The sequence below is a fragment of the Spermophilus citellus genome (genome assembly GCF_964194105.1).
Source record: "Spermophilus citellus genome assembly, chromosome: 6".
NCBI lineage: Eukaryota > Metazoa > Chordata > Mammalia > Rodentia > Sciuridae > Spermophilus > Spermophilus citellus.
This window is the reverse complement of record NC_138187.1, coordinates 153,760,337-153,780,112: the sequence shown is the minus strand read 5'-3', so window position 1 is coordinate 153,780,112 and position 19,776 is coordinate 153,760,337. Positions and strand designations below refer to the sequence as shown.

The following is a 19,776-nucleotide window of genomic DNA, read 5'->3' as shown; positions in this document are numbered from 1 at the left end:
ATTTCGTTAGAGACTGGAATACAAGAAGAAAATACTAAAATTTCACATTTTTTAATTTCATTCTTTTAAAATATCTAATTTTATAATATACACAACTCATGGACCAGGGATATAATATAGCTCAGTGGTAGAACACTTGCCTAGCTTGTGCAAGACCCTGGGTTCAATCCTCAGCACTGGAAAAAAAAAATTACATATTAACTAGTGTATTACTTCAGTGATGCATGTTTTAATGTTAGAAAAAATGTGATGGATATTATTATCCAAAGTACATGTATGCGGGCTGGGGCTGGGGCTCAGCGATAGAGCGCTTCCCTAGCACATGTGAGGTGCTGGGTTCCATCCTCAGCACCACATAAAAATAAATCAATAAAGGTATTAAAAAGGACTGGGGATGTGGCTCAAGTGGTAGCGCGCTCGCCTGGCATGCGTGCGGCCCGGGTTCGATCCTCAGCACCACATACCAACAAAGATGTTGTGTCCGCTGAGAACTAAAAAATAAATATTAAAAATTCTCTCTCTCTCTCTCCTCTCTCACTCTCTCTTTAAAAAAAATAAATAAATAAAAATAAAGGTATTAAAAAAATACATGTATGAAGACACAAATTGGTGTGAATATACTTTGTATATAACCAGAGATATGAAAAATTGTGCTCTATATGTGTAATAAGAATTGTAATGCGGGCTGGGGATGTGGCTCAAGTGGTAGCGCGCTTGCCTGGCATGCGTGCGGCCCGGGTTCGATCCTCAGCACCACATACCAACAAAGATGTGTCCGTCGAGAACTAAAAAAATAAATATTAAAAATTCTCTCTCTCTCTCTCTCCTCTCTCACTCTCTCTTTATTAAAAAAAAAGAATTGTAATGCATTCCACTGTCATATATAAATAAAAAATAATTAAAGAAAAAAATGTTTCAAGGATCAAGGCTCAAAATTTTTTTAGTAAGAGTAGTATACTAAAGAAAGAAAGAAAGAAAGAAAAAGTTATGTACTGTCAAAAATTAGCCAGATGTGTCAAATGCTTGTTTCAAAATACCAATCTGACCATTATTAAACAAATTTTAAAATGTTGCAAGAAAATTTTCTCCAAAATCTTTGCCAGCTACTCTTCTGATAGAGAATTAATAGGGCGTGGCTCAAGTGGTAGTGCGCTCACCTGGCATGCTTGTGGCCCGGATTTGATCCTCAGTACCACATACAAACAAAGATGTTGTGTCCGCCGAAAGCTAAAAAAAAAAAATAAAAATATTAAAATCCTCTCTCTCTCAATCTCTCTCTTTCTCTCTCTTAAAAAAAAAGGATTAATAGCTAGGATATTTAAAGAAATTTTTAAAACTTTACACCAAAAAATCAAATAACCCAATTAATAAATGGGCAAAGTAATGAAACAGGCAGTTCTCAAAAGAAAAAATACAAATGGCCAACAAGCATACGAAAAAATGTTCAGCATCATGAGCAATTAGAGAAATGCAAATCAAAACTACACTGAGATTTCATCTCACACTAGTCAGAAGGGCAGTCATCAAGAATACAAATAATAGATGCCAAGAGAGTATGTGGAGAAAAAGTAACACATTTTACACCATTGGTGGGATTGTAAATTAGTACAACCACTATGGAAATCAGTATGGAGGTTTCTCAAATGACTAGGCACAGACCCACCTTGTGACCCAGCTTACCACTCCTTGGTATTTATCCTTGAAGAACTGAAGTCATCAGACTACAGTGATAAGTGCATATCATGTTTATAGTAGCACAATTCACAGTAGCCAAACAATGGAACCAGCCTAGGTGTCTTATCAACAGATGAATGGATAGAGAAAATGTGGTATATACACTAATGGAGTTTTATTCATCCATAAAGAAAAATGAAATTATGTCATTTGCAGGAAAATAGCCATTATGTTAAGCAAAATAAATCTGACTCAGAAGGTGAAGAGTCCTATGTTTTCTCTCATGCAGAAGCTAGAGAGAAAAAAGAAAAGATGGGGTGGATCTCATGAAAATCAAAGGGAGATCAGTAGAGGAAAGGGACTAAGGAGTGGGAGCCGGGAGGTAGAGGGAAGTGCTGGGGAGTGATGTTGGCCAAATTTATTGTTATATTATGTGAATGTACACATAGATAACAATAAGTCCCATTATTATGTACAATAATAATACACCAATTTAAAAAATGTGAGAAAAAACAATTTTCTCTAATGCAGAAATTTCATTTTCTGTATCTTACAGTTTTTTTAAGTAGTGTATGGGGAAAACACACACTTTTTAAAATAAGTTGTGTACCTGAATGTTAAATTCTCTGTGGTTTGTCTATTTTTGCTCTTTTGATTAAATATTCATTATTTTCTTGTAAAATGTGTACTTAAAAAGTTAAATACAATTTACAGTGTACTTTTTTTTTTTTTTTTAATGTTTTAGATCTAACCACCAGATCATCTGGTCAACATCCAGAATCAATTTGGAGATTATCACAAAGTAAGTAAAGCAGTGTTTGGAGGTCTACCTTTGGGCGTGGTCAGATGCTAATAATGTTATTCTTATTTTTGAAGATCTTCTTTTGCAAGTTAATGTAAATTAAAAAGAGATGTGATAAAAGCTAAAAAAGTTCACCCAGTATCTCTCTACTTTTTGATTTCACTTTTCTTTCCTTCTTTTCTCCCCCCGCCCCCCACCATTTTTGGTATTGAGGATTGAACCCAGGGGTACTTTACCACTGAGCTATCTCGGCCTTTTTAATTTATTATTTGAAACCAGGTTTTGCCAAATTGTTGAGGCTGGCCATGAACTTAGTCCTCCTGTCTCAGTCTCTGAAGTTGCTGAGATTGCAGGTGTGTAGCACTGCACCCAGTTTGATTTCACTTTTGAGTTAACTCTTCTCTAAACTCAAACCTGAATTTGAATTTTAAAAAGAAACAACAAGGTGGGGGGGGGACCCTATGGCTTTCTGGGATTTGTTAAATATAAATGTATCAATTATATTTACTTTGTTACAATAGTTTGAGTCTTACAATTCTGACAATTTTTATGATCTGATGTTGAGGAAATATGTCAAAAAATTTTGGAAAGTAATATACTAAAATGGTAACAATGATTTGTTCAGAATGACAGGAACATTGGTGACATTTTTTGGGGAGATGTTTGTGGGATGCTACTGGGAATTGAACCCAGGGCCTTTTATGTACTAAGCAAGTGCTCTACCACTGAGCTGCACATCCAGCCTGACATTTTTCTTTTATTTTATCATTGTCTATATTTTGCAGATTATCTATAATGGATATGTATTTATTTTTTTCTTTTTTTTTTTTTAAAGAGAGTGAGAGAGAGAGAGAGAGAGAGAGAATTTTTAATATTTTTTAGTTCTCGGCGGACACAACATCTTTGTTGGTATGTGGTGCTGAGGATCGAACCCGGGCCACACGCATGCCAGGCGAGCGCGCTACCGCTTGAGCCACATCCCCAGCCCGGATTTGTATTTCTTAGGTTAAGTGAAAATAACTGTTTTCTTTTTCCATTTTTAAATAAGTCCCAGAATTTGAGTTACTTTTTTTTGTTGTTAATGGGTTTTTTTGTTTGTTTCTTGTTTCTTGGTACTGGAGATTGAACTCAGGGGCACTTAACCACTAAGCCACATCCCCAGCCCTTTTTTGTATTATTTGGAGACAGGGTCTCACTGAGTTGCTTAGGGCCTCACTAAATTGCTAGGGATGGCCTTGAACTCATGATCCTCCTGCTTCAGTCTCCCAAGCCACTGGGATTACAGGCATGCACCTCTGTGCCCAGCTGAGTTACTTATTAATTAAATGAAAATATCCTTGTATGTAAGGTCTTCAAGAACTTTTTTCTTCCATACCCTCTTTTTAAAAATAAGACTACTTTTAAAGAAAACATTGTTGAAAAAAAAAAAAAAAAAGAAAACATTGTTGGAAATTGATCTAATCACTGTTCATAGAATTCCTCCCCCTCTCCCCAAACTGGGGATTGAATCCAGGGGCACTTTACCATTGAATCACATACCTAGCCTTTTTGGGGGGGGGTGCAGGGGGATGTATCAGGAATTGAACCCAGGATTGCTTAACCACTGACCCACATCCTCTGCCCTTTTTATATTTTATGTTGAAACAGGGTCTCACTGAGTTACTTAGAGCCTAGGTTGCTAAAGCAGGCTTTGAACTCACAATCCTCATGCCTCAGCCTCCCAGATGCATAAATAAAATTTGACATTGATATTGACATTGGTATTTGTGTATATTATAAATGGACATAAGTAATACATTTCTTCTTGTGGATTTTAAAATTTGCTTTGTTATAGTTGTAATGTTATTTTCTAATTATCCTCTTGCATCATTTTACAGTTATTCTTAAATACCACTTTTAAACTTGAAGTGGCATCTTTTACTTCCAAGCTAACTTTGCAATGCCCACAAATTTGCATATATAGTTCATACCATTCTATATAATATGACATATACTTCTGGACTGCCCGAATTTGTATCTCAGTCCCATTCCTTTTAGAATGTAATCTTCGGGGAAATTATCAGTTTGTTTTCCCTTATTTATAAAATAGGGTTAATAGCACCTTCTATATAAGGTGTAAGAATTAAATAAAATTATACATGAGGAAAAAAAATTATACATGAGGGATTGGTGTTGTGGCTCAGTGGTAGAGTGCTTCCATAGCACATGTGATGCACTGGGTTCAATCCTCAGCACCACATAAGAATAGATAAATAGATAGCTTCCCAAGTAGCTGGGATTACAGGCATGCATCACTGTGCCCAGCTCACTTTACTTTTTTAATCTACCATGATGCTCTGGTACTACATGTGAGAATTACTCTGTGATATGGAAATGTATTCAGAGGTGTTTTACCATAAGTATATTTATTTTCAAGAGTAAGTTATTGTCTTTTATTCTTAAATAATAATAATAACAACAAAATAATAATAATAATAATAATAATAATAATAATAATAATAATAATAAAATAAAGGTATTATGTTCCTCTACAACTAAAAATATTTTTTAACAAAATTATACTTGAAACTGTTAAACACCGTATGGCTCTTGGTGGGGGAGCAACAGTGCTGGGGATGGTACCCAGGCCCTCACAAAAGCTAGGTGAGTGCATTTATTGTGTACGTGTGAGAGTAGTGATAAAAAGTTTGGTTTTGTTTGTTTATAATATACATGGTAAACAAGCAAAATGTCTCTGTGATATCTTTTTTTTTTAACTTATTTATTTATTATTTGTATGTGGTGCTGAGGATCGAACCCAGGGCCTTGCATGTGCGAGGCGAGCGCTCTACCACTGAGCCACAACCCCAGCCCCTGTTTTATCTTTTTTTATTTCTAAGGTTCTGTGACCTTTTTCCTTGTTTTCTGTTTTAGATCAAGACTTCACAGCTCAAGAAAAGCAAACTTCAGTGCTGAGTAAGTGGTTGGCAGTCTGCTCTCTTTCAGTCAGTTCTAACCCATTGCATTATTCTGTCAATGGAAAGTTCTAATATAATTTGAAGCCATTCCACGCTCTTTGCTTTTTTTTTGGGGGGGGGGGGTAATCAGGGATTGAACTCAGGGGCACTCAACCATTTAGCCATATCCCCAGTCCTTTTTTGTATTTTTTTTAGAGACAGGATCTCACTGAGTTGCTTAGCACCTTGCCTTTGCTGAGGCTGACTTTGAACTCAAAATCGTCCTGTCTGAGCTTCCCGAGCGGCTGGGATTACAGGCATGCACCACTGTACCCAGCTCACTTTGCTTTTTTAATCCACCAAAGTACTTTTGAAACTCAGTAATTCTCATAGACCAGTGCAAACTATGTAGTATGTAGTTTTTGTCTCTTAGATGACAATATATTTATTTACTACCTATTTTGCTATGAGAAGTCATGTTTACAGATACAATCCTTTGAGATTGTTTTACATAAGAAACTGTTACTTTCATTGTTTTCATCCCTACTTTGTTTTTCCTTTCTGATAGATTTATTATATAGCACTACACTATGACATAGAAAGTATGTGAAATAATATTTTGATATGTATATTTGCTCTTAGGCTCAGGATATCAAAAAAATCCTCAGGAGTGTATTGAACAAAATGTAAGAATGAGGACTAAGATGCAAAGTAAGTAGATAAATCTCTGTTATTTACTATTTTTTTTTGATTATCTGCATACAAAAATATTTAATTCTTCAAATCAGCATTTGGGGTGTTTGTAAGTTCACTAATAAAGGACAGCTATGATTACTAGTTTAATTTCCATTTGCTTGGACTGATGTCAGATGAGAGAATATAGAATGTAGATGGTCGGGGAGGTGCTAGGGAATGATATTGGCCAAATTATATTGTTATGTTTTATGTATGTTCAAATAAGTAACAACAAATCCCATCATTCATTATGTACAACCATAATGTTTCCCCACAGTAAAAGAAAAGAATATAGGAAGTGGTATGAGAAAACCAGTGGATGTAGATCTAGGCTTGATAGGCTGTCAATTCTAGCAGCAGAGAACAATCTATACAATAATGAAATTGTACTCTTGACAATTCCTATTTTTTGTTTTTAGGAGACTTTATAAAAGTAACCACTTATTTGCATACCCATCATTTTACATAAAAGGGCTGAAATCCATAAATTGCATTTTCATGTTTAGGTTTAGGATGGATTAAATGTGACAGAACTTAAGAAATACCTATGAATTGATGTGATAGAATGATAATACTTCCAATTCATTGCCTATCATAATTTCTGTAGAAATGTGTTCATATTAAACCTTGACTATATAAAAAAATCTGCACATGCTCACTGTCTTAAATGACCTTCATCTTCTGTCCCCTTTTTACTCTGTCTCTTGCTCCTGGAATGGTTAACTGTAATTAGACTAGATAACCTCTCAGTTTTGTCTTTCCATTAGTAAAGTTAATAATGATCACAATTCATTTTTTTTTAGCTGTGAAGTCTTGCTCCACATGAGTTCTCCAGTTGTCTAGAGCTGAAATGATCTTTTGCCCTTGCCTTCTTGTTGGCTATCATTTTTTTTTAAAGCAGTGTATTTTGGGGGGGGCAGGGGTACTAGGGATTGAACTCAGAGGCACTAAACCACTGAATCACATCCCCAGCCCAATTTTAGAGACAGGGTCTCACTAAGTTACATAGCGCCTCGCTTTTACTGAGGCTGTTTTGAACTCTAGTTTCTCCTGTGTCAGCCTTCCAAGCTGTTGAGATTATAGGCATGTGCCACTGCACCTGGCCTTGAATGTCTTTTTCTAATTGCTATGTGTGCCTACTATTTTTTTAATATTTATTTTTTAGTTATAGGTGCACACAATATCTTCATTTTTATGTAGTACTGAGGATCAAACCCGGTGCCTCATGCATGGTAGGCGAACACTCTACCACTGGGCCACAACCCCAGCCCATGTGTGCCTACTATTAAAAGACCATTTCCTCTTATAATTTGATCTTCCTGAGCTATTATAGTTGGGAAACCAAATATTAACTATTCATCTCATTAGAATTATGTTTATAACCAGAATTTAAAATGAAAATTAAATTTGAAAACCTGAGATACTCTTTGAAAGTGAAAATGCATAAGTTTCAGGATATATATCAAGAGAAATTCAGAGACTTTTTATGTTATTTCTTAGTTCATTCGTTCTTTCTTTTATTTTTAATTATTTTTGTAGTTATAGGTGGACAACATGCCTTTACTTTATGTTTATGCAGTGCTAAGAATTAAACCTAGTGCCTCACACATGCTAGGCAAGCATTTTGCCACAGAGCTATAGCCCAGCCCTCTTAGTTCTTAACTATACATTCTGGGTAGTGAGTAGCAGTTAAACAACTTACAGATAAGTGAAGTTAGTACACATTGTTAATAAAAAATGATTTTTTAAATTTTTTTATTATTATTATTATTATTTTGGTACCAGAGATTGAACCCAAGGGCACTTAACCACTGAGCCACATCTCTAGCCCTTTTTATTTTTTATTTTGAGACAGGGTTTCACTGAGTTGTTTAGAGCCTCACTAAGTTGCTGACTTTCAACTTGTGATTCTCTTGCCTCGGCCTCCCAAGCTAAGGATTATAGGTGTGCACCATCGTACCCAGCAGAAAATGTATTTGTATTGTTATTTCTAATAATGAGACACTGTGCAATGCAAAAGGAAAAATAATTATATTGAACATCTAATTGAAATGCCAAAGAAACCTTTTTTGTTTCCAAATTGATAGCTCACTTTTAGAATTCTATTTGCCTTCTGATTTTGGTTTAAGTTAGTATATTTATTGTGGCTTAAATACTTGTAACCATCTACCATATCTAGGTACTCTATTGAGCTTTGAGAGTTATGTAGAAGTAACATACTAGAAATATGCATGTAACAGAACATTAAGATAGAGTAATGCACAGGTAAAAAATATTGTTGGGGCTGGGGCTATTATGGATCAGCGGTAATGCACTTGCCTGACATGTCTTAGGCACTGGGTTCAATTCTCAGCACCACATAAGTACATAAATAAACAACTAAAAAAAAATTTTTAAAAATATTGTCAATGGAAATAGAAGAAGACTGCAGTGACTTCCTAAGTGATCACAATTCATTTTTTTTAGCTGTGAAGTCTTGCTCCACATGAGTTCTCCAATTGTCTAGAGCTAAAATGGTCTTTTGCCCTTGCCTTCTTGTTGGCTATCATTTTGTTTTTAAAGCAGTGTATTTTGGGGGGGTATTTTTTTAAGATCCTTATCATAGATTCCTCTTCAATCCAAGACATTTTTAACTTTTTTATTAGCATTCCAATTCAATTTTCATATCTCATCCTCTTTATTACACATTCTGCCTGCTTTGGTGAGGGAAAAGTAAAATTTGGGTGTTCAAGAACTGGGACTTTGGATCCTTATTGTCACTGCATGTTAGCACCAATTCCTTGGGTAAAAGGTCCCAGTTCACGTTTCTGCTTGCATCCTAGTCTTTGGGAAAGATGGAGTCACTTCTTCACTTTTTTGTGTATTTACAGGTGATAAAATAGTGAGAATAGGGAAGATGTCTATGGATAGACCGGATCATTAATATATGGGTTTGGAATCTGTTTATTAAGTTGATGTGAAGGGAAAAAAAAGTAGAGTTTGAAGTAGAATTCTTTTTTCTCATTTCTTCTTTTCCTTCTTCCTTCTTGTACTTCTCCTTGTTCTCTTATTCTTCTTCTGTTCTTTCTCTTCTTCCTCTTCTTCCTCCTTTCTTCTTCTATCATCTTTCTTCTTCCTCCTCCTTCTCCTTTTCTCCTTTTTCTTCTTTCTTCTCCTCCTCTTTTTTTTTTTTTTTTTTTTTTTGCGCAGTACTGGGTATTGATCCCAGGATTCCCCTGTCACCTAGCTATATCCCTAGCCCTTTTGGTTTTTTATTTTGAGATAGAGTTTGCTAAGTTACTGAGGTTGGCCTTAAATTTAAGATTCTCGTGCCTCAACTTCATGAGTGGATGGAATTACCTGAGGGTGCCACCAGGACCAGTTTGGAGTTAGAGCTCGCTCTCAGGGTCCAGTCCTAGCTCTTCCACTAATTAGTAAAGTGGAGTAAAGTCACTTAAGCTTTGTGAACCTTGGTTTTCTTACCTTTAGAGACAATAGTGCTTAAGCTGGGTTGTTGTAATAAACTTACATGTATAAACAATTTTTAGAGTGTAACTCACTTAAATATTAATGCTTTTTTTATTAACAATATGTTGTGTAAAAATCATTAAGATGGAGAATTCATTCGTTCACTCTTGACTTTTGTGAAGTAATTATTACCATACTCTTCAGACTGGAAAAGGTTGATCTTTATCTTTTAAAAAGATTTCTTTCAGAATTTTTGTTACTGTTTCTAATAATTTGAATAAGTAGGATAGAGTGGTGAGTGGTATATATATATATATATATATATATATATATATATATATATTTTTTTTTTTTTTTTGGTACTCGGGATTAAACTTAAGGGCACTAGACCACTAGACCACTAAGCTACATCCCCAGCCCTTTTTTGTATTTTATTTAAAGACAGGGTCTCACTGAGTTGCTTAGCACCTCACTTGCTGAGGCTGGCTTTGAACTCAGCGATCCTCCTGTCTCAGCCTCCCGAGCTGCTGGGATTACAGACAATTTTTTGCCTAAGCAGTGTATATTTCCTATGCTGTTTTGTGTATTCTATGAATTATATAAATACTATACATGTACATATTAATATTTATTCATCATAAACATCATCATAATATAGCACATCAGCATTTTCATAAATATTTTCTCATTTGGTTTTTGCAGCCATATAGTGAATTTTTCAAAATAAACATCTGTTTGGTTTGGGATTTTTTTGTGTGGTTGGTGTTTGGTTTTTTAGTAACACACTTGTGACTTAGATGAATTAAATTAGAAACTTCTAAAATTATAAAGTTTCTTAAGCTATTTTAGTAATTGAAAAACAATATGCCTCTTAGAGTCATGGTTGATGTTATTTTGTGTTATTTGGGATTTTTATCATATGATCAAAAATGAGGTTATTTCTTTAATCTTAGCAGAGCTAAATTTATTCCTCCAGTGTTTTGTCCAATGTTTCTCAAATGAAAGCTGTTGATAAACACAAGGAAAATCATTTATATGTATAAAAGTTGCAAAACTCCAGAGAAGCCATAGATGGCAATACTAAAATGTAGGGCAGACCAGTAAGATAACTCAGCTTATGCACCTTCCCAACCCTGGCCTTTCCTTCTGTCTCTTCTCTCAGATGTTAGATCCTGCTGCTATGTTAAGAAAAATGGAGAGGGAAAGGGAAAAGTTGGGAGAGTTTTTAATTTATTTTCTGAAATAATGAGAGAAATAAGGATTTAATGAATTTATGAGAAATTTGTTTTTGAACTTTGGAGTTTAACCACAAACCTAAAACAGAATTATTTGTCTATTAACAGAAATGATGAAAAGTTTTTAGATATATTACATGTTTGAAATAGTCAGAAGCCCCAAATAAATATTTGAATTAGTTTGAGGTAGAATATAGTGAAGTTTGAGTTTTCTAAAATTGAAACAATGTATCCAGGTAGTTTAGTAATCCATAATCCATATTTTGTCCTTTTCCCCCCCTCTTTACAGCATCTTCACCAGGCAAGAGTTCAGTATATGGCCGTTTTCCAGATGGTACAGTATTCCTTTTGTTATGGTGTTCTTATTTTCTTTGTCTTCTTAACTTTGTCCCAGAATTTTACCAATCCCATTAAATTAATTATGGGTCAACTCTTTTCCTCATAACAAGTATCAAGTGTGTGCTTTGTGCTGCATCACTACATGCTGTAAATAACTATGGAAAATACAATTCTTATGTCTTAAGAAGCTTTCAGTATAATAGGATTTGGATGTCCTGCTTTTTCTTCTGCTCGTGGTTGATCTCTGCCTTTTCTCTTGGTCAAATTTGTATCTTCCTTGTCTATGAGAAATAAATGCTCAAATTATGAAATATAAGTTGATAGTCTTTTTTAATTACTCCTATCATTAGATGACAGCATTCAGAAATCAGAGCTTGGAAATCAATCTCCATCAAATTCTAGCCAACGTAAGTTTGTTCAGTTTTTATTGAGTCTCTAAAATTGACCCATAATTGTTTGGGAATGTTTTGACAGTATTGTAACTTCATGCTATTTGAAGCACTTCAAAGGAAAAAATATGAATTTTATTAGCAAGGAAATTCTCTATGAACAAATTATATGAAACAACATCTAGTTTTCCCCATCACTTTGTCATCCGTAAGACCCAAAATAAAAGTATAAGTAAAGCCTCCAGTGCCATTAACTGGTTAACTGAGTGAACCATGCTGAATCAGCAGAAAGAGGGCACATAGCCAGACATTATATATATATATATATATATGTATGTATATATATATATGTATGTATATATATATATATATATTTATTATATATAAATAAAAGCTTTTCTATGGGCTGGGGATGTGGCTCAAGCGGTAGTGCGCTCGCCTGGCATGCATGCGACCGGGGTTCGATCCTCAGCACCACATACAAACAAAGATGTTGTGTCCACCGAAAACTAAAAAATAAATATTAAAAATTCTCTCTCTCTCTCTCTCTCTCTTTAAAAAAAAGTTTAAAAAAAAAGCTTTTCTATTTTGTGTATATTTACATAGAAATTAAAGTAAAAAATTTCTTAAAATCTCTATTTTTAAATAATTTAAATAAAAAGAATGACAGATTGCTTTGAATTTTTTCTAATCTCTTAAATGCCTTGCTTAATATCATTTAGTTGGTTTCCTGCATCAGCTTCTGCATTCAGTCTGTTAGAATATGTTGTTTCAATTGAAGTACCTGTAGAAATATTATACAAATATGAATTTGGATAGCTTTTTCAGATAATTGTGGATGTTCTTTTTTTAATATTCTTCAAAATTTAACAAGTGGTAGTTTTTTAAGTATTATTTGAAATATGATTGAAACCATATTAATGACCTTTTTGTACTCTCTTACATTAAATTTCACTGAGCTTGTGTTTTGATTGGAATATAATACACTAGTCATTTAGAAAATATGAGTTCACTGAGATATGCAGATTTTACAAATGTTGTCTTACAGTGTAAAAAAAATCACATTTTCAAATACCACTTACCACCAATCTCAAGACTTATCAAAGTGTTCAAGTATTGGAGGCTATCAAGCTCATGGTGGTAGATATATTTCTAAACTCCTCAGTTTTCATTTGAAAGCTTGAATGTTATAATTGTCAAAAATATTGCCATTTTGTTTCCTAGAAGTAACAGGCTTATTTTGTTCATCTTCGAGAAAATGGCTGCTGAATAATTAAGTCTGACTAACCATATTTTGTTATTTGTTCTTGGAAGTGAAAATGGTATTCCATGAGAAAAAGTGCTGATTCAGCTTGCAACTCGGTTGCACAAAGTTCGTTTCCTTATAACAATGTGCTTGTGTGCTGTATATCAGAGTGCCCTGTGTCTATTTCCCATCTCTTCACACAGTATTGAGGAGATATGTACTCAAGAATTGAGGGGCTCGGGCTGGGATTGTGGCCTAGAGGTAAAGTGCTCGCCTACCATCCATGAGGAACTGGGTTTGATCTCAGCACCACATAAAAAAATAAAATAAAATAAAGATATTGTGTCCACCTATACTAAAATAAATAAATGACTAAATAAATATTTTTTAAAAATAATTGAGGGGCTTTTAGTTTTGTGTGCTGCTGAGTATTAAACCCAGGACCTCACACATGCTAAGCCAGCTTTCTTCCACTGACCTACACCCCAAGCCCAAGATAATTTTAGCTGTTTTATGAAGGACAATCTTAAGTGAAACTGATGTTCATTTTTTTTTTAAACCTTGAATGCACGGCAGTGAAAAATAGTCACTCTCCTAGTACAGTTTGGTGCCACTACCCTACAATTCACATGAAGGCATCAGAAATTTTTGCCACCATTGCTTTTGCACCATCAGTACAAATGTCAACACAATGGAAAAAGTCAAAAAACATCTTACTCTTAACTTCATGGACACCCTCACTAAATAGGGTCTTGAGATACCCCACAGACCACACTTTGGGAGCTGTTGCTCTTAAAGGTCCTAGTACAATTGTTAGGCTGAAACAATCAATAAAAGATGTAAAAGTGTTACTACTACTGTCATTATTAACAATTAAATGAAGTGGTATATGAGAAAACACTTTATAAACGGAGAAGTGCTATGAAAATGTAAATTGATATTGTAACTATTATTAATAATTTGGGATGAAATTCAAAACTAAATTTTACCAGTGTGACTTGCATGTTGCAAAAAGATTGGCATCAGTGCAGTCAGTCTAAAGGGACAGGTAGCTATGTCCCATCTGTGGGAGATACCTCGCATCCCTTTATCTTTATATTCTTCAGAGAGATTCTACCTTAGATAATTAGTCATTTGAACTACTAGGTTTATAAATTAAAAATATAAGGTATCTTTTAATATTTTTTATCTCCTAACTATTAGCAGTGGTAATAATAGTTTTGCTTTGTAAATGGTTTTATTTCTGACTTGTTTATGCCATTTCGTACATTTAAATTCTACTTTTTCCTCATAATTTTTGTCATTTTACATTGAAGAGGTATATGCATATTTATATACATGAATTCAAGCCTGTGGGTGTGAGATTTTCTTGAAAATGTGATAAATTATTTTGTTCTTTCAGGAAAGAAAATTATCAGTCCCCTTCTTTAAAGTCCTCCCTCTTTTTTGTCTAATGTTTATAAAGATTAATATTTTAAAAGTCACACAATACTGAATCTAAGAAAATGATACATGTGTCATTTCTTTTTTCTAAGCAGAAGTGGCTGAACAACCCCAAAACGAATCTTTTGTCAAGAGGAAATGGGGATGGTGGCTGCTTTTTATGATAGCTCTGCTCACCTGCGGGATATTTTGGTTCCTTCATACTCCTGAGGTAGAAACTGCTGCTGTTCAAGAGTTCCAAAACCAGATGCAACAACTTATGACTAAGTACCAAGGTCAAGATGAGAAGCTGTGGAAAAGGAGCCAAACGTTCCTGGAAAAGCATCTTAACAGCTCCCATCCTCGGAATCAGCCAGCTATCTTGCTGCTCACTGCTGCCCGGGACGCTGAAGAAGCACTGAAGTGTCTGAGTGAACAAATTGCCGATGCCTATTCCTCCTTCCGCAGTGTCCGTGCCATCAGGATTGATGGGACAGGCAAAGCTGCTGAAGACAGTGATATTGTCAAACTGGAGGTAGATCAGCAGCTGAGCAACGGATTCAAAAATGGCCAGAATGCCGCAGTGGTGCACCGCTTCGAGTCGCTGCCTGCAGGCTCTACCTTGATCTTCTATAAATATTGTGACCATGAAAATGCAGCCTTCAAAGATGTAGCTTTAGTTCTGACTGTCTTGTTGGAAGAGGAGACACTTGGAACCAGTCTTGGCCTAAAGGAAATTGAAGAAAAAGTGAGGGATTTCCTCAAAGTCAAGTTCACCAACTCAAACACACCCAGCTCCTACAATCACATGGACCCAGACAAACTGAATGGGCTCTGGAGCAGAATTTCCCACTTAGTTCTGCCTGTGCAACCAGAAAATGCCCTGAAAAGGGGCATCTGCTTATAAGGGGTGAAAGAAGAGAAAATCATGTCTCAAGTTCTGAGAATTTTTCAGACTTTGTATCCAGAGTCAAAATTCAGAGTACTTTTTGAACTGGTTTCTTTTTAAAGGAAGTTCATGGAACATCTAAATCATATATTCAACCTAATTATCTGTGACTTGAGAGAATCATTTCTCTGTTTCTGTTGAGAGCTATGTTAAGATATTTAGGAGAGTAAATTATATGCAGTCCCGTAGAGGATCTGTGTTGGTTCTGGACTAAGTCTTTATTGCTGCGGTGTGACAGTGAGAGGAGTTAGGCGCCTTTCCTAGGAACGGTTCCTGCTTTTTAACTTAGATTTCTCACAGTTTGTTATTAGTAAGGCAGCTCTCTGATTGTAACCATGGACTTTCCCATTATGTTTCCTTTTATACCATAGAGGTGTGAGTTCTCAGCTTCTGCTTGTTAGGAACAAAAGTAATGAGCGGTCATCTGAGTATATATTTAGAATTTTTTCCTTTGTTCTTGAAGGCTGGGGATGAGGGAAGGGAAAAGAGGAATTGTGGAATGGAGAATGCTGTGGAAGAGAAAAAATCTCCAAGATGAAATGTTCATGAAGTCACTGAGCTGTATGTTAGTCAGACATCTGAACTGTGATCTCAGCAAAATCTATTGAGATGTGTTTTGTTTCTTTCTCCCTGCTTCCTTCCTTCCTTCCAAGAAATTCTTGGTTCTCCCAAGGATTTTTAAAGCCTATATATCACAAGATTTAATACATTTGCTCCTTTGGCTCTTAAGGGCATGTAAATTCAGAGCAGTATATTTTGGACATAACCAGAAGTTTGGGGTTTTTTGAAATAAGCAATACAGTTTCAGAAATTGGCACACAGTTTGTTAACCAGCCATCCTGGGCTATTGAAGAAGGATTTAATTTTCTGCTTGCCCATTTGTTGCAGTCTAAGTCCTTTAGTGACACGGCATCACAAATCTGAAGATTTATTATGCACATGATAAATTTTTTTTTTTTGCTGGTGTTTCTTTTTTTTTTTTATTGGTTGTTCACAACATTACAAAGCTCTTGACATATCATATTTCATACATTAGATTGAAGTGGGTTATGAACCCCCAATTTTACCCCAAATGCAGATTGCAGAATCACGTCGGTTACACATCCACAATTTTACATAATGCCCTATTAGTAATTGTTGTATTCTGCTACCTTTCCTATCCCCTACTATCCCCCCTCCCCTCCCCTCCCATCTTCTCTCTCTACCCCATCTACTGTAATTCATTTCTCTCCTTGTTTATTTTCCCATTCCCCACACAACCTCTTATATGTAATTTTGTATAGCAATGAGGGTCTCCCTTCATTTCCATGCAATTTCCCTTTTCTCTCCCTTTCCCTCCCATCTCATGCACATGATAAATTTTATTGAGTGCCTCAAGCCAAAAAGATAGTAAACTTTACCACATGAGAAGAATGTTAGATGTACTTCTGTAGTATTTTAATTATAACTTTGCATTTAAATTGAGCTTTCTCACCTGTCAACTGCTTTGGTTTTCATAAAATCTTATAATTCTGGACTCACCTTTTTTTTAATTGGCCACAGGGCTTTAAATGAAAAGACTGTTTTTAGAGTATTCAAGGCAGTCATTGACTTCATCATTTACCCTTTGAGGGTCTCACAACTGGTAGCTGAGAGTTGTCTAGTTTCTTTCTATTAGGACTATCAGTACTCATAAATTTATACTCTTTATTGTAATTTGTTCCTAACTATCCAAAGTTAGATCATCTGATTTATTTTATAGAGGATTAGAAAACAGGAGTTTTTGAAAAGACTTATTTTATACATACATATTATATGGATAAATGTTTTTATTAAATGTTTCACTGACTCCAGTGAAACATTTTTTAAAAGTAATATGTTACTTATATCTTTCAGGAAAAATATTTGAAGCAGCTGATGTGTAAATGACTTTAAAAACTATTTTAGTAATTTAAATAAACTTACTTTCTTGGTTTGTACATTTATGTGATATAAACTTAATGATTTTAGAAACTTTTTCTTATAAATCCACATTTTCTTTACACTTGAACAATTTTAGTGACTTTGGCTGGGAGAAACAAAGACCAGAGAATTTGAGCGATTCACAAGTACATTGGTTAGAAGTGGAATAATCAGCCAGGCACAGTGGTGCACTCCTGTGATCACAAAAGTCAGCCTCAGGGCTGGGTGGTAGCTCAGTGGTAGAGCGCCTGCCTAGCATATGTGAGGCGGCACTGGGTTTGATTCTCAGCACCATAAGTAAATAAATAAATAAATAAATGGTCCTTTGACAACTAAAAAATAAAACAAAAAAAGGTCAGCCTCAGCAACTTAGTGGGGGCCCTAAGCAACTTAGGTAGACCCTTTCTCTAATTAAAGTATAAAAAAGGGCTGTAGATCTGGCTCAGAGATTAACTACCCCTGGGGTACCAAAAGAAAAAAGAAATGGAACACCCATGATTTTCTAGTTTATCCAGGAATTTTTCTTTTTTCTTTGCACTGGAGATTAAATCCAGGGGCGCTTTACCATTGAGCCACATCCCTAGCCTTTTTTTTTTTTTTTTAAACAGCGTCTCACTAAGTTGTTTAGAGCCTCGCTAAGTTGCTGAGGCTGGCCTCAAACTTGCAATACTCCTGCCTCAGCCTTCCAAGCCACTGGAATTACAGATGTGCACCACCATACCTCACTTATCCAGGAAATTTTAATAATTCAGTAGTTACTTAAGGTTTTCCTTACTTGACATAAGAATCTCTGCACCAGAGTCTCTTAAGCTTTTCTTCATCATCTCCCCCCAAAAATCCTGTTTAGATTTACTTTTTCCTAATAGCCCATTACCATGAATTTTTACACTGAATATCTGTTTACATATTGTATATATTTTTGTGTTATGCAAAATAGATATTTTTGCTCCCCACAAACCAATTTTCCTCTCCATTGAGAATGCATGTTCAAGATTATCTATATTTTCTTTTTAAATTTTTTTTAGTTGTAGTTGGACACAATGCCTTTATTTTATTTATTTTTATGTGGTGCTGAGGCTCGAACCCAGCGCCTCGCACGTGCTAGACAAGCACTCTATCACTGAGCCCAACCCCAGCCCCAAGATCATCTATATTTTCAATAGTTGCTGCCTTGTTGCAATCCTTTTAGAAAGGAAAATTTAATAAGTCATTAGCCTGGAAATAGGAACTAGAGCCTCTAGAAATTAAGTACATGTAACTTTGGGTGACAGCAGTGGCCAGGGAACACCATAGTACAATGCCAGTTTTAAAATTCCTGGAAACAATTTGCTTTCTTTCTTCCAATGAGAATATCTTTAAGTTGTGTAAACTTCTCATCCTCAAAACAAAATTGGAAATACACTGGTTTTATTCGGTGGAAAGAACTGCAACTTGGAAATGAAAGAATTTACAAATTTCATACCACAATTAATGCCAATGCTTAGATGCAAAATTCAGTTCCGTAGGCTTGAAAGTCTACTGAAAGTGGCTGTATGTTGGCTATGTGAACAAGAGTTCTCACTGAATGCATGAAGATAATGTACTGCTGTGTTCTTATTAAGTAAGGTTCTAGAGTAAAATCTTAAGCTAGAGTCTTTCTCTCTGTTGCTGAGACTGGTATCAAATTTGTGATCCTCCTGTCTCAGTCTCCTGAGTCACTGAGATTACAGGCAAGAACAGTGTGCCCAGCTGTGGAATCTTTCTCTAAGGAAGATTCTATTAGCATTAACCACCAAGAATGAAATGAATCCTGAGCCTGGGACACCAAACCAAGAAGGCTGCCACAGACTGAAAGAGGAGGAAACTTCCTCTTGATTGCCTGTCTCTTTTTGGCCAGGGTTGGGCAAGCCCCTTCTGGGAAGTTTGAAAAGTTTAGCCTTCCACCTGAACATGAACAGAGAAAAACCGTTGAACTCTATGCTCTGGGCATAGTAAATTACTTGCAGTTTCCTAAACATGTTGTGCTCTTCTACACATCCTTAGACTCTTTGGGAACACTTCTTTTCCTGTCCTCTCCCTTTCCCCAATCTCATGGTTCACTAATTCTTACTCTTAAGGACTTGGCTTTTTAGGCAGAACTACAATGAAATCTTCCCTAATTCCCTTCCCTCAAATACTGTTTTAGGGTAGCTTCTGTTTTTCCTTTTTCTTCCCTTTTTTTGGGGTGGGGGGTGGGATGGGGATATGTGGCAAGGGTGGTTAACTTAAGACCCCCCATTCCACACTCCCGTACCAGGGATTGAACTTGGGGGCACTCAACCACAGAGCCACATCCCCAGCCCTACTTTGTATTTCATTTAGAGACAGGGTCTCATTGAGTTGCTTAGTGCCTTCCTTTTGCTGAGACTGGCTTTGAACTCGTGATCCTCCTGCCTCAGTCTCTTTAGCCACTGGGATTATAGTCATGTGCCAACACACCCGGCTAAGTTAAGATCTTTATGATCACAAAAACTAAGAAATGGGGAGTTCTGGCTTCCTGGGTTGAATGACTTGGAAGCTGGGAAAATCTATCACGAGCATCACAAGACAACCAATAGAGCCCTGAAAAAAGGAAACCCCTGCAAGCGGGAGCCAGCTCTTATCCAAAGCCCTGTAATGTCACCAGTTGGGGAGGGAGTGAGC

At 35.7% G+C, this 19,776-nt stretch overlaps 1 protein-coding gene across 2 annotated transcripts in view; it reads left to right on the top strand.

Annotated features, from left to right (window-relative positions):
• The window catches only part of TOR1AIP1 (torsin 1A interacting protein 1), a 33,125-nt gene extending 17,588 nt beyond the window's left edge, over window positions 1-15,537 (top strand). The window contains exons 7-12 of one of the 2 annotated variants that reach the window (XM_081297868.1): window positions 2,420-2,476; window positions 5,390-5,431; window positions 6,055-6,123; window positions 11,119-11,163; window positions 11,519-11,575; window positions 14,342-15,537. In XM_081297868.1, coding sequence (XP_081153994.1) covers window positions 2,420-2,476; window positions 5,390-5,431; window positions 6,055-6,123; window positions 11,119-11,163; window positions 11,519-11,575; window positions 14,342-15,132 — 1,061 coding nt within the window. In that variant the 3' untranslated portion in view covers window positions 15,133-15,537. The remainder of the gene's footprint in view (window positions 1-2,419; window positions 2,477-5,389; window positions 5,432-6,054; window positions 6,124-11,118; window positions 11,164-11,518; window positions 11,576-14,341) is intronic. The other variant, XM_081297869.1, reaches the window with a different exon arrangement.
• The last annotated feature ends 4,239 nt before the right edge of the window (window positions 15,538-19,776 follow it).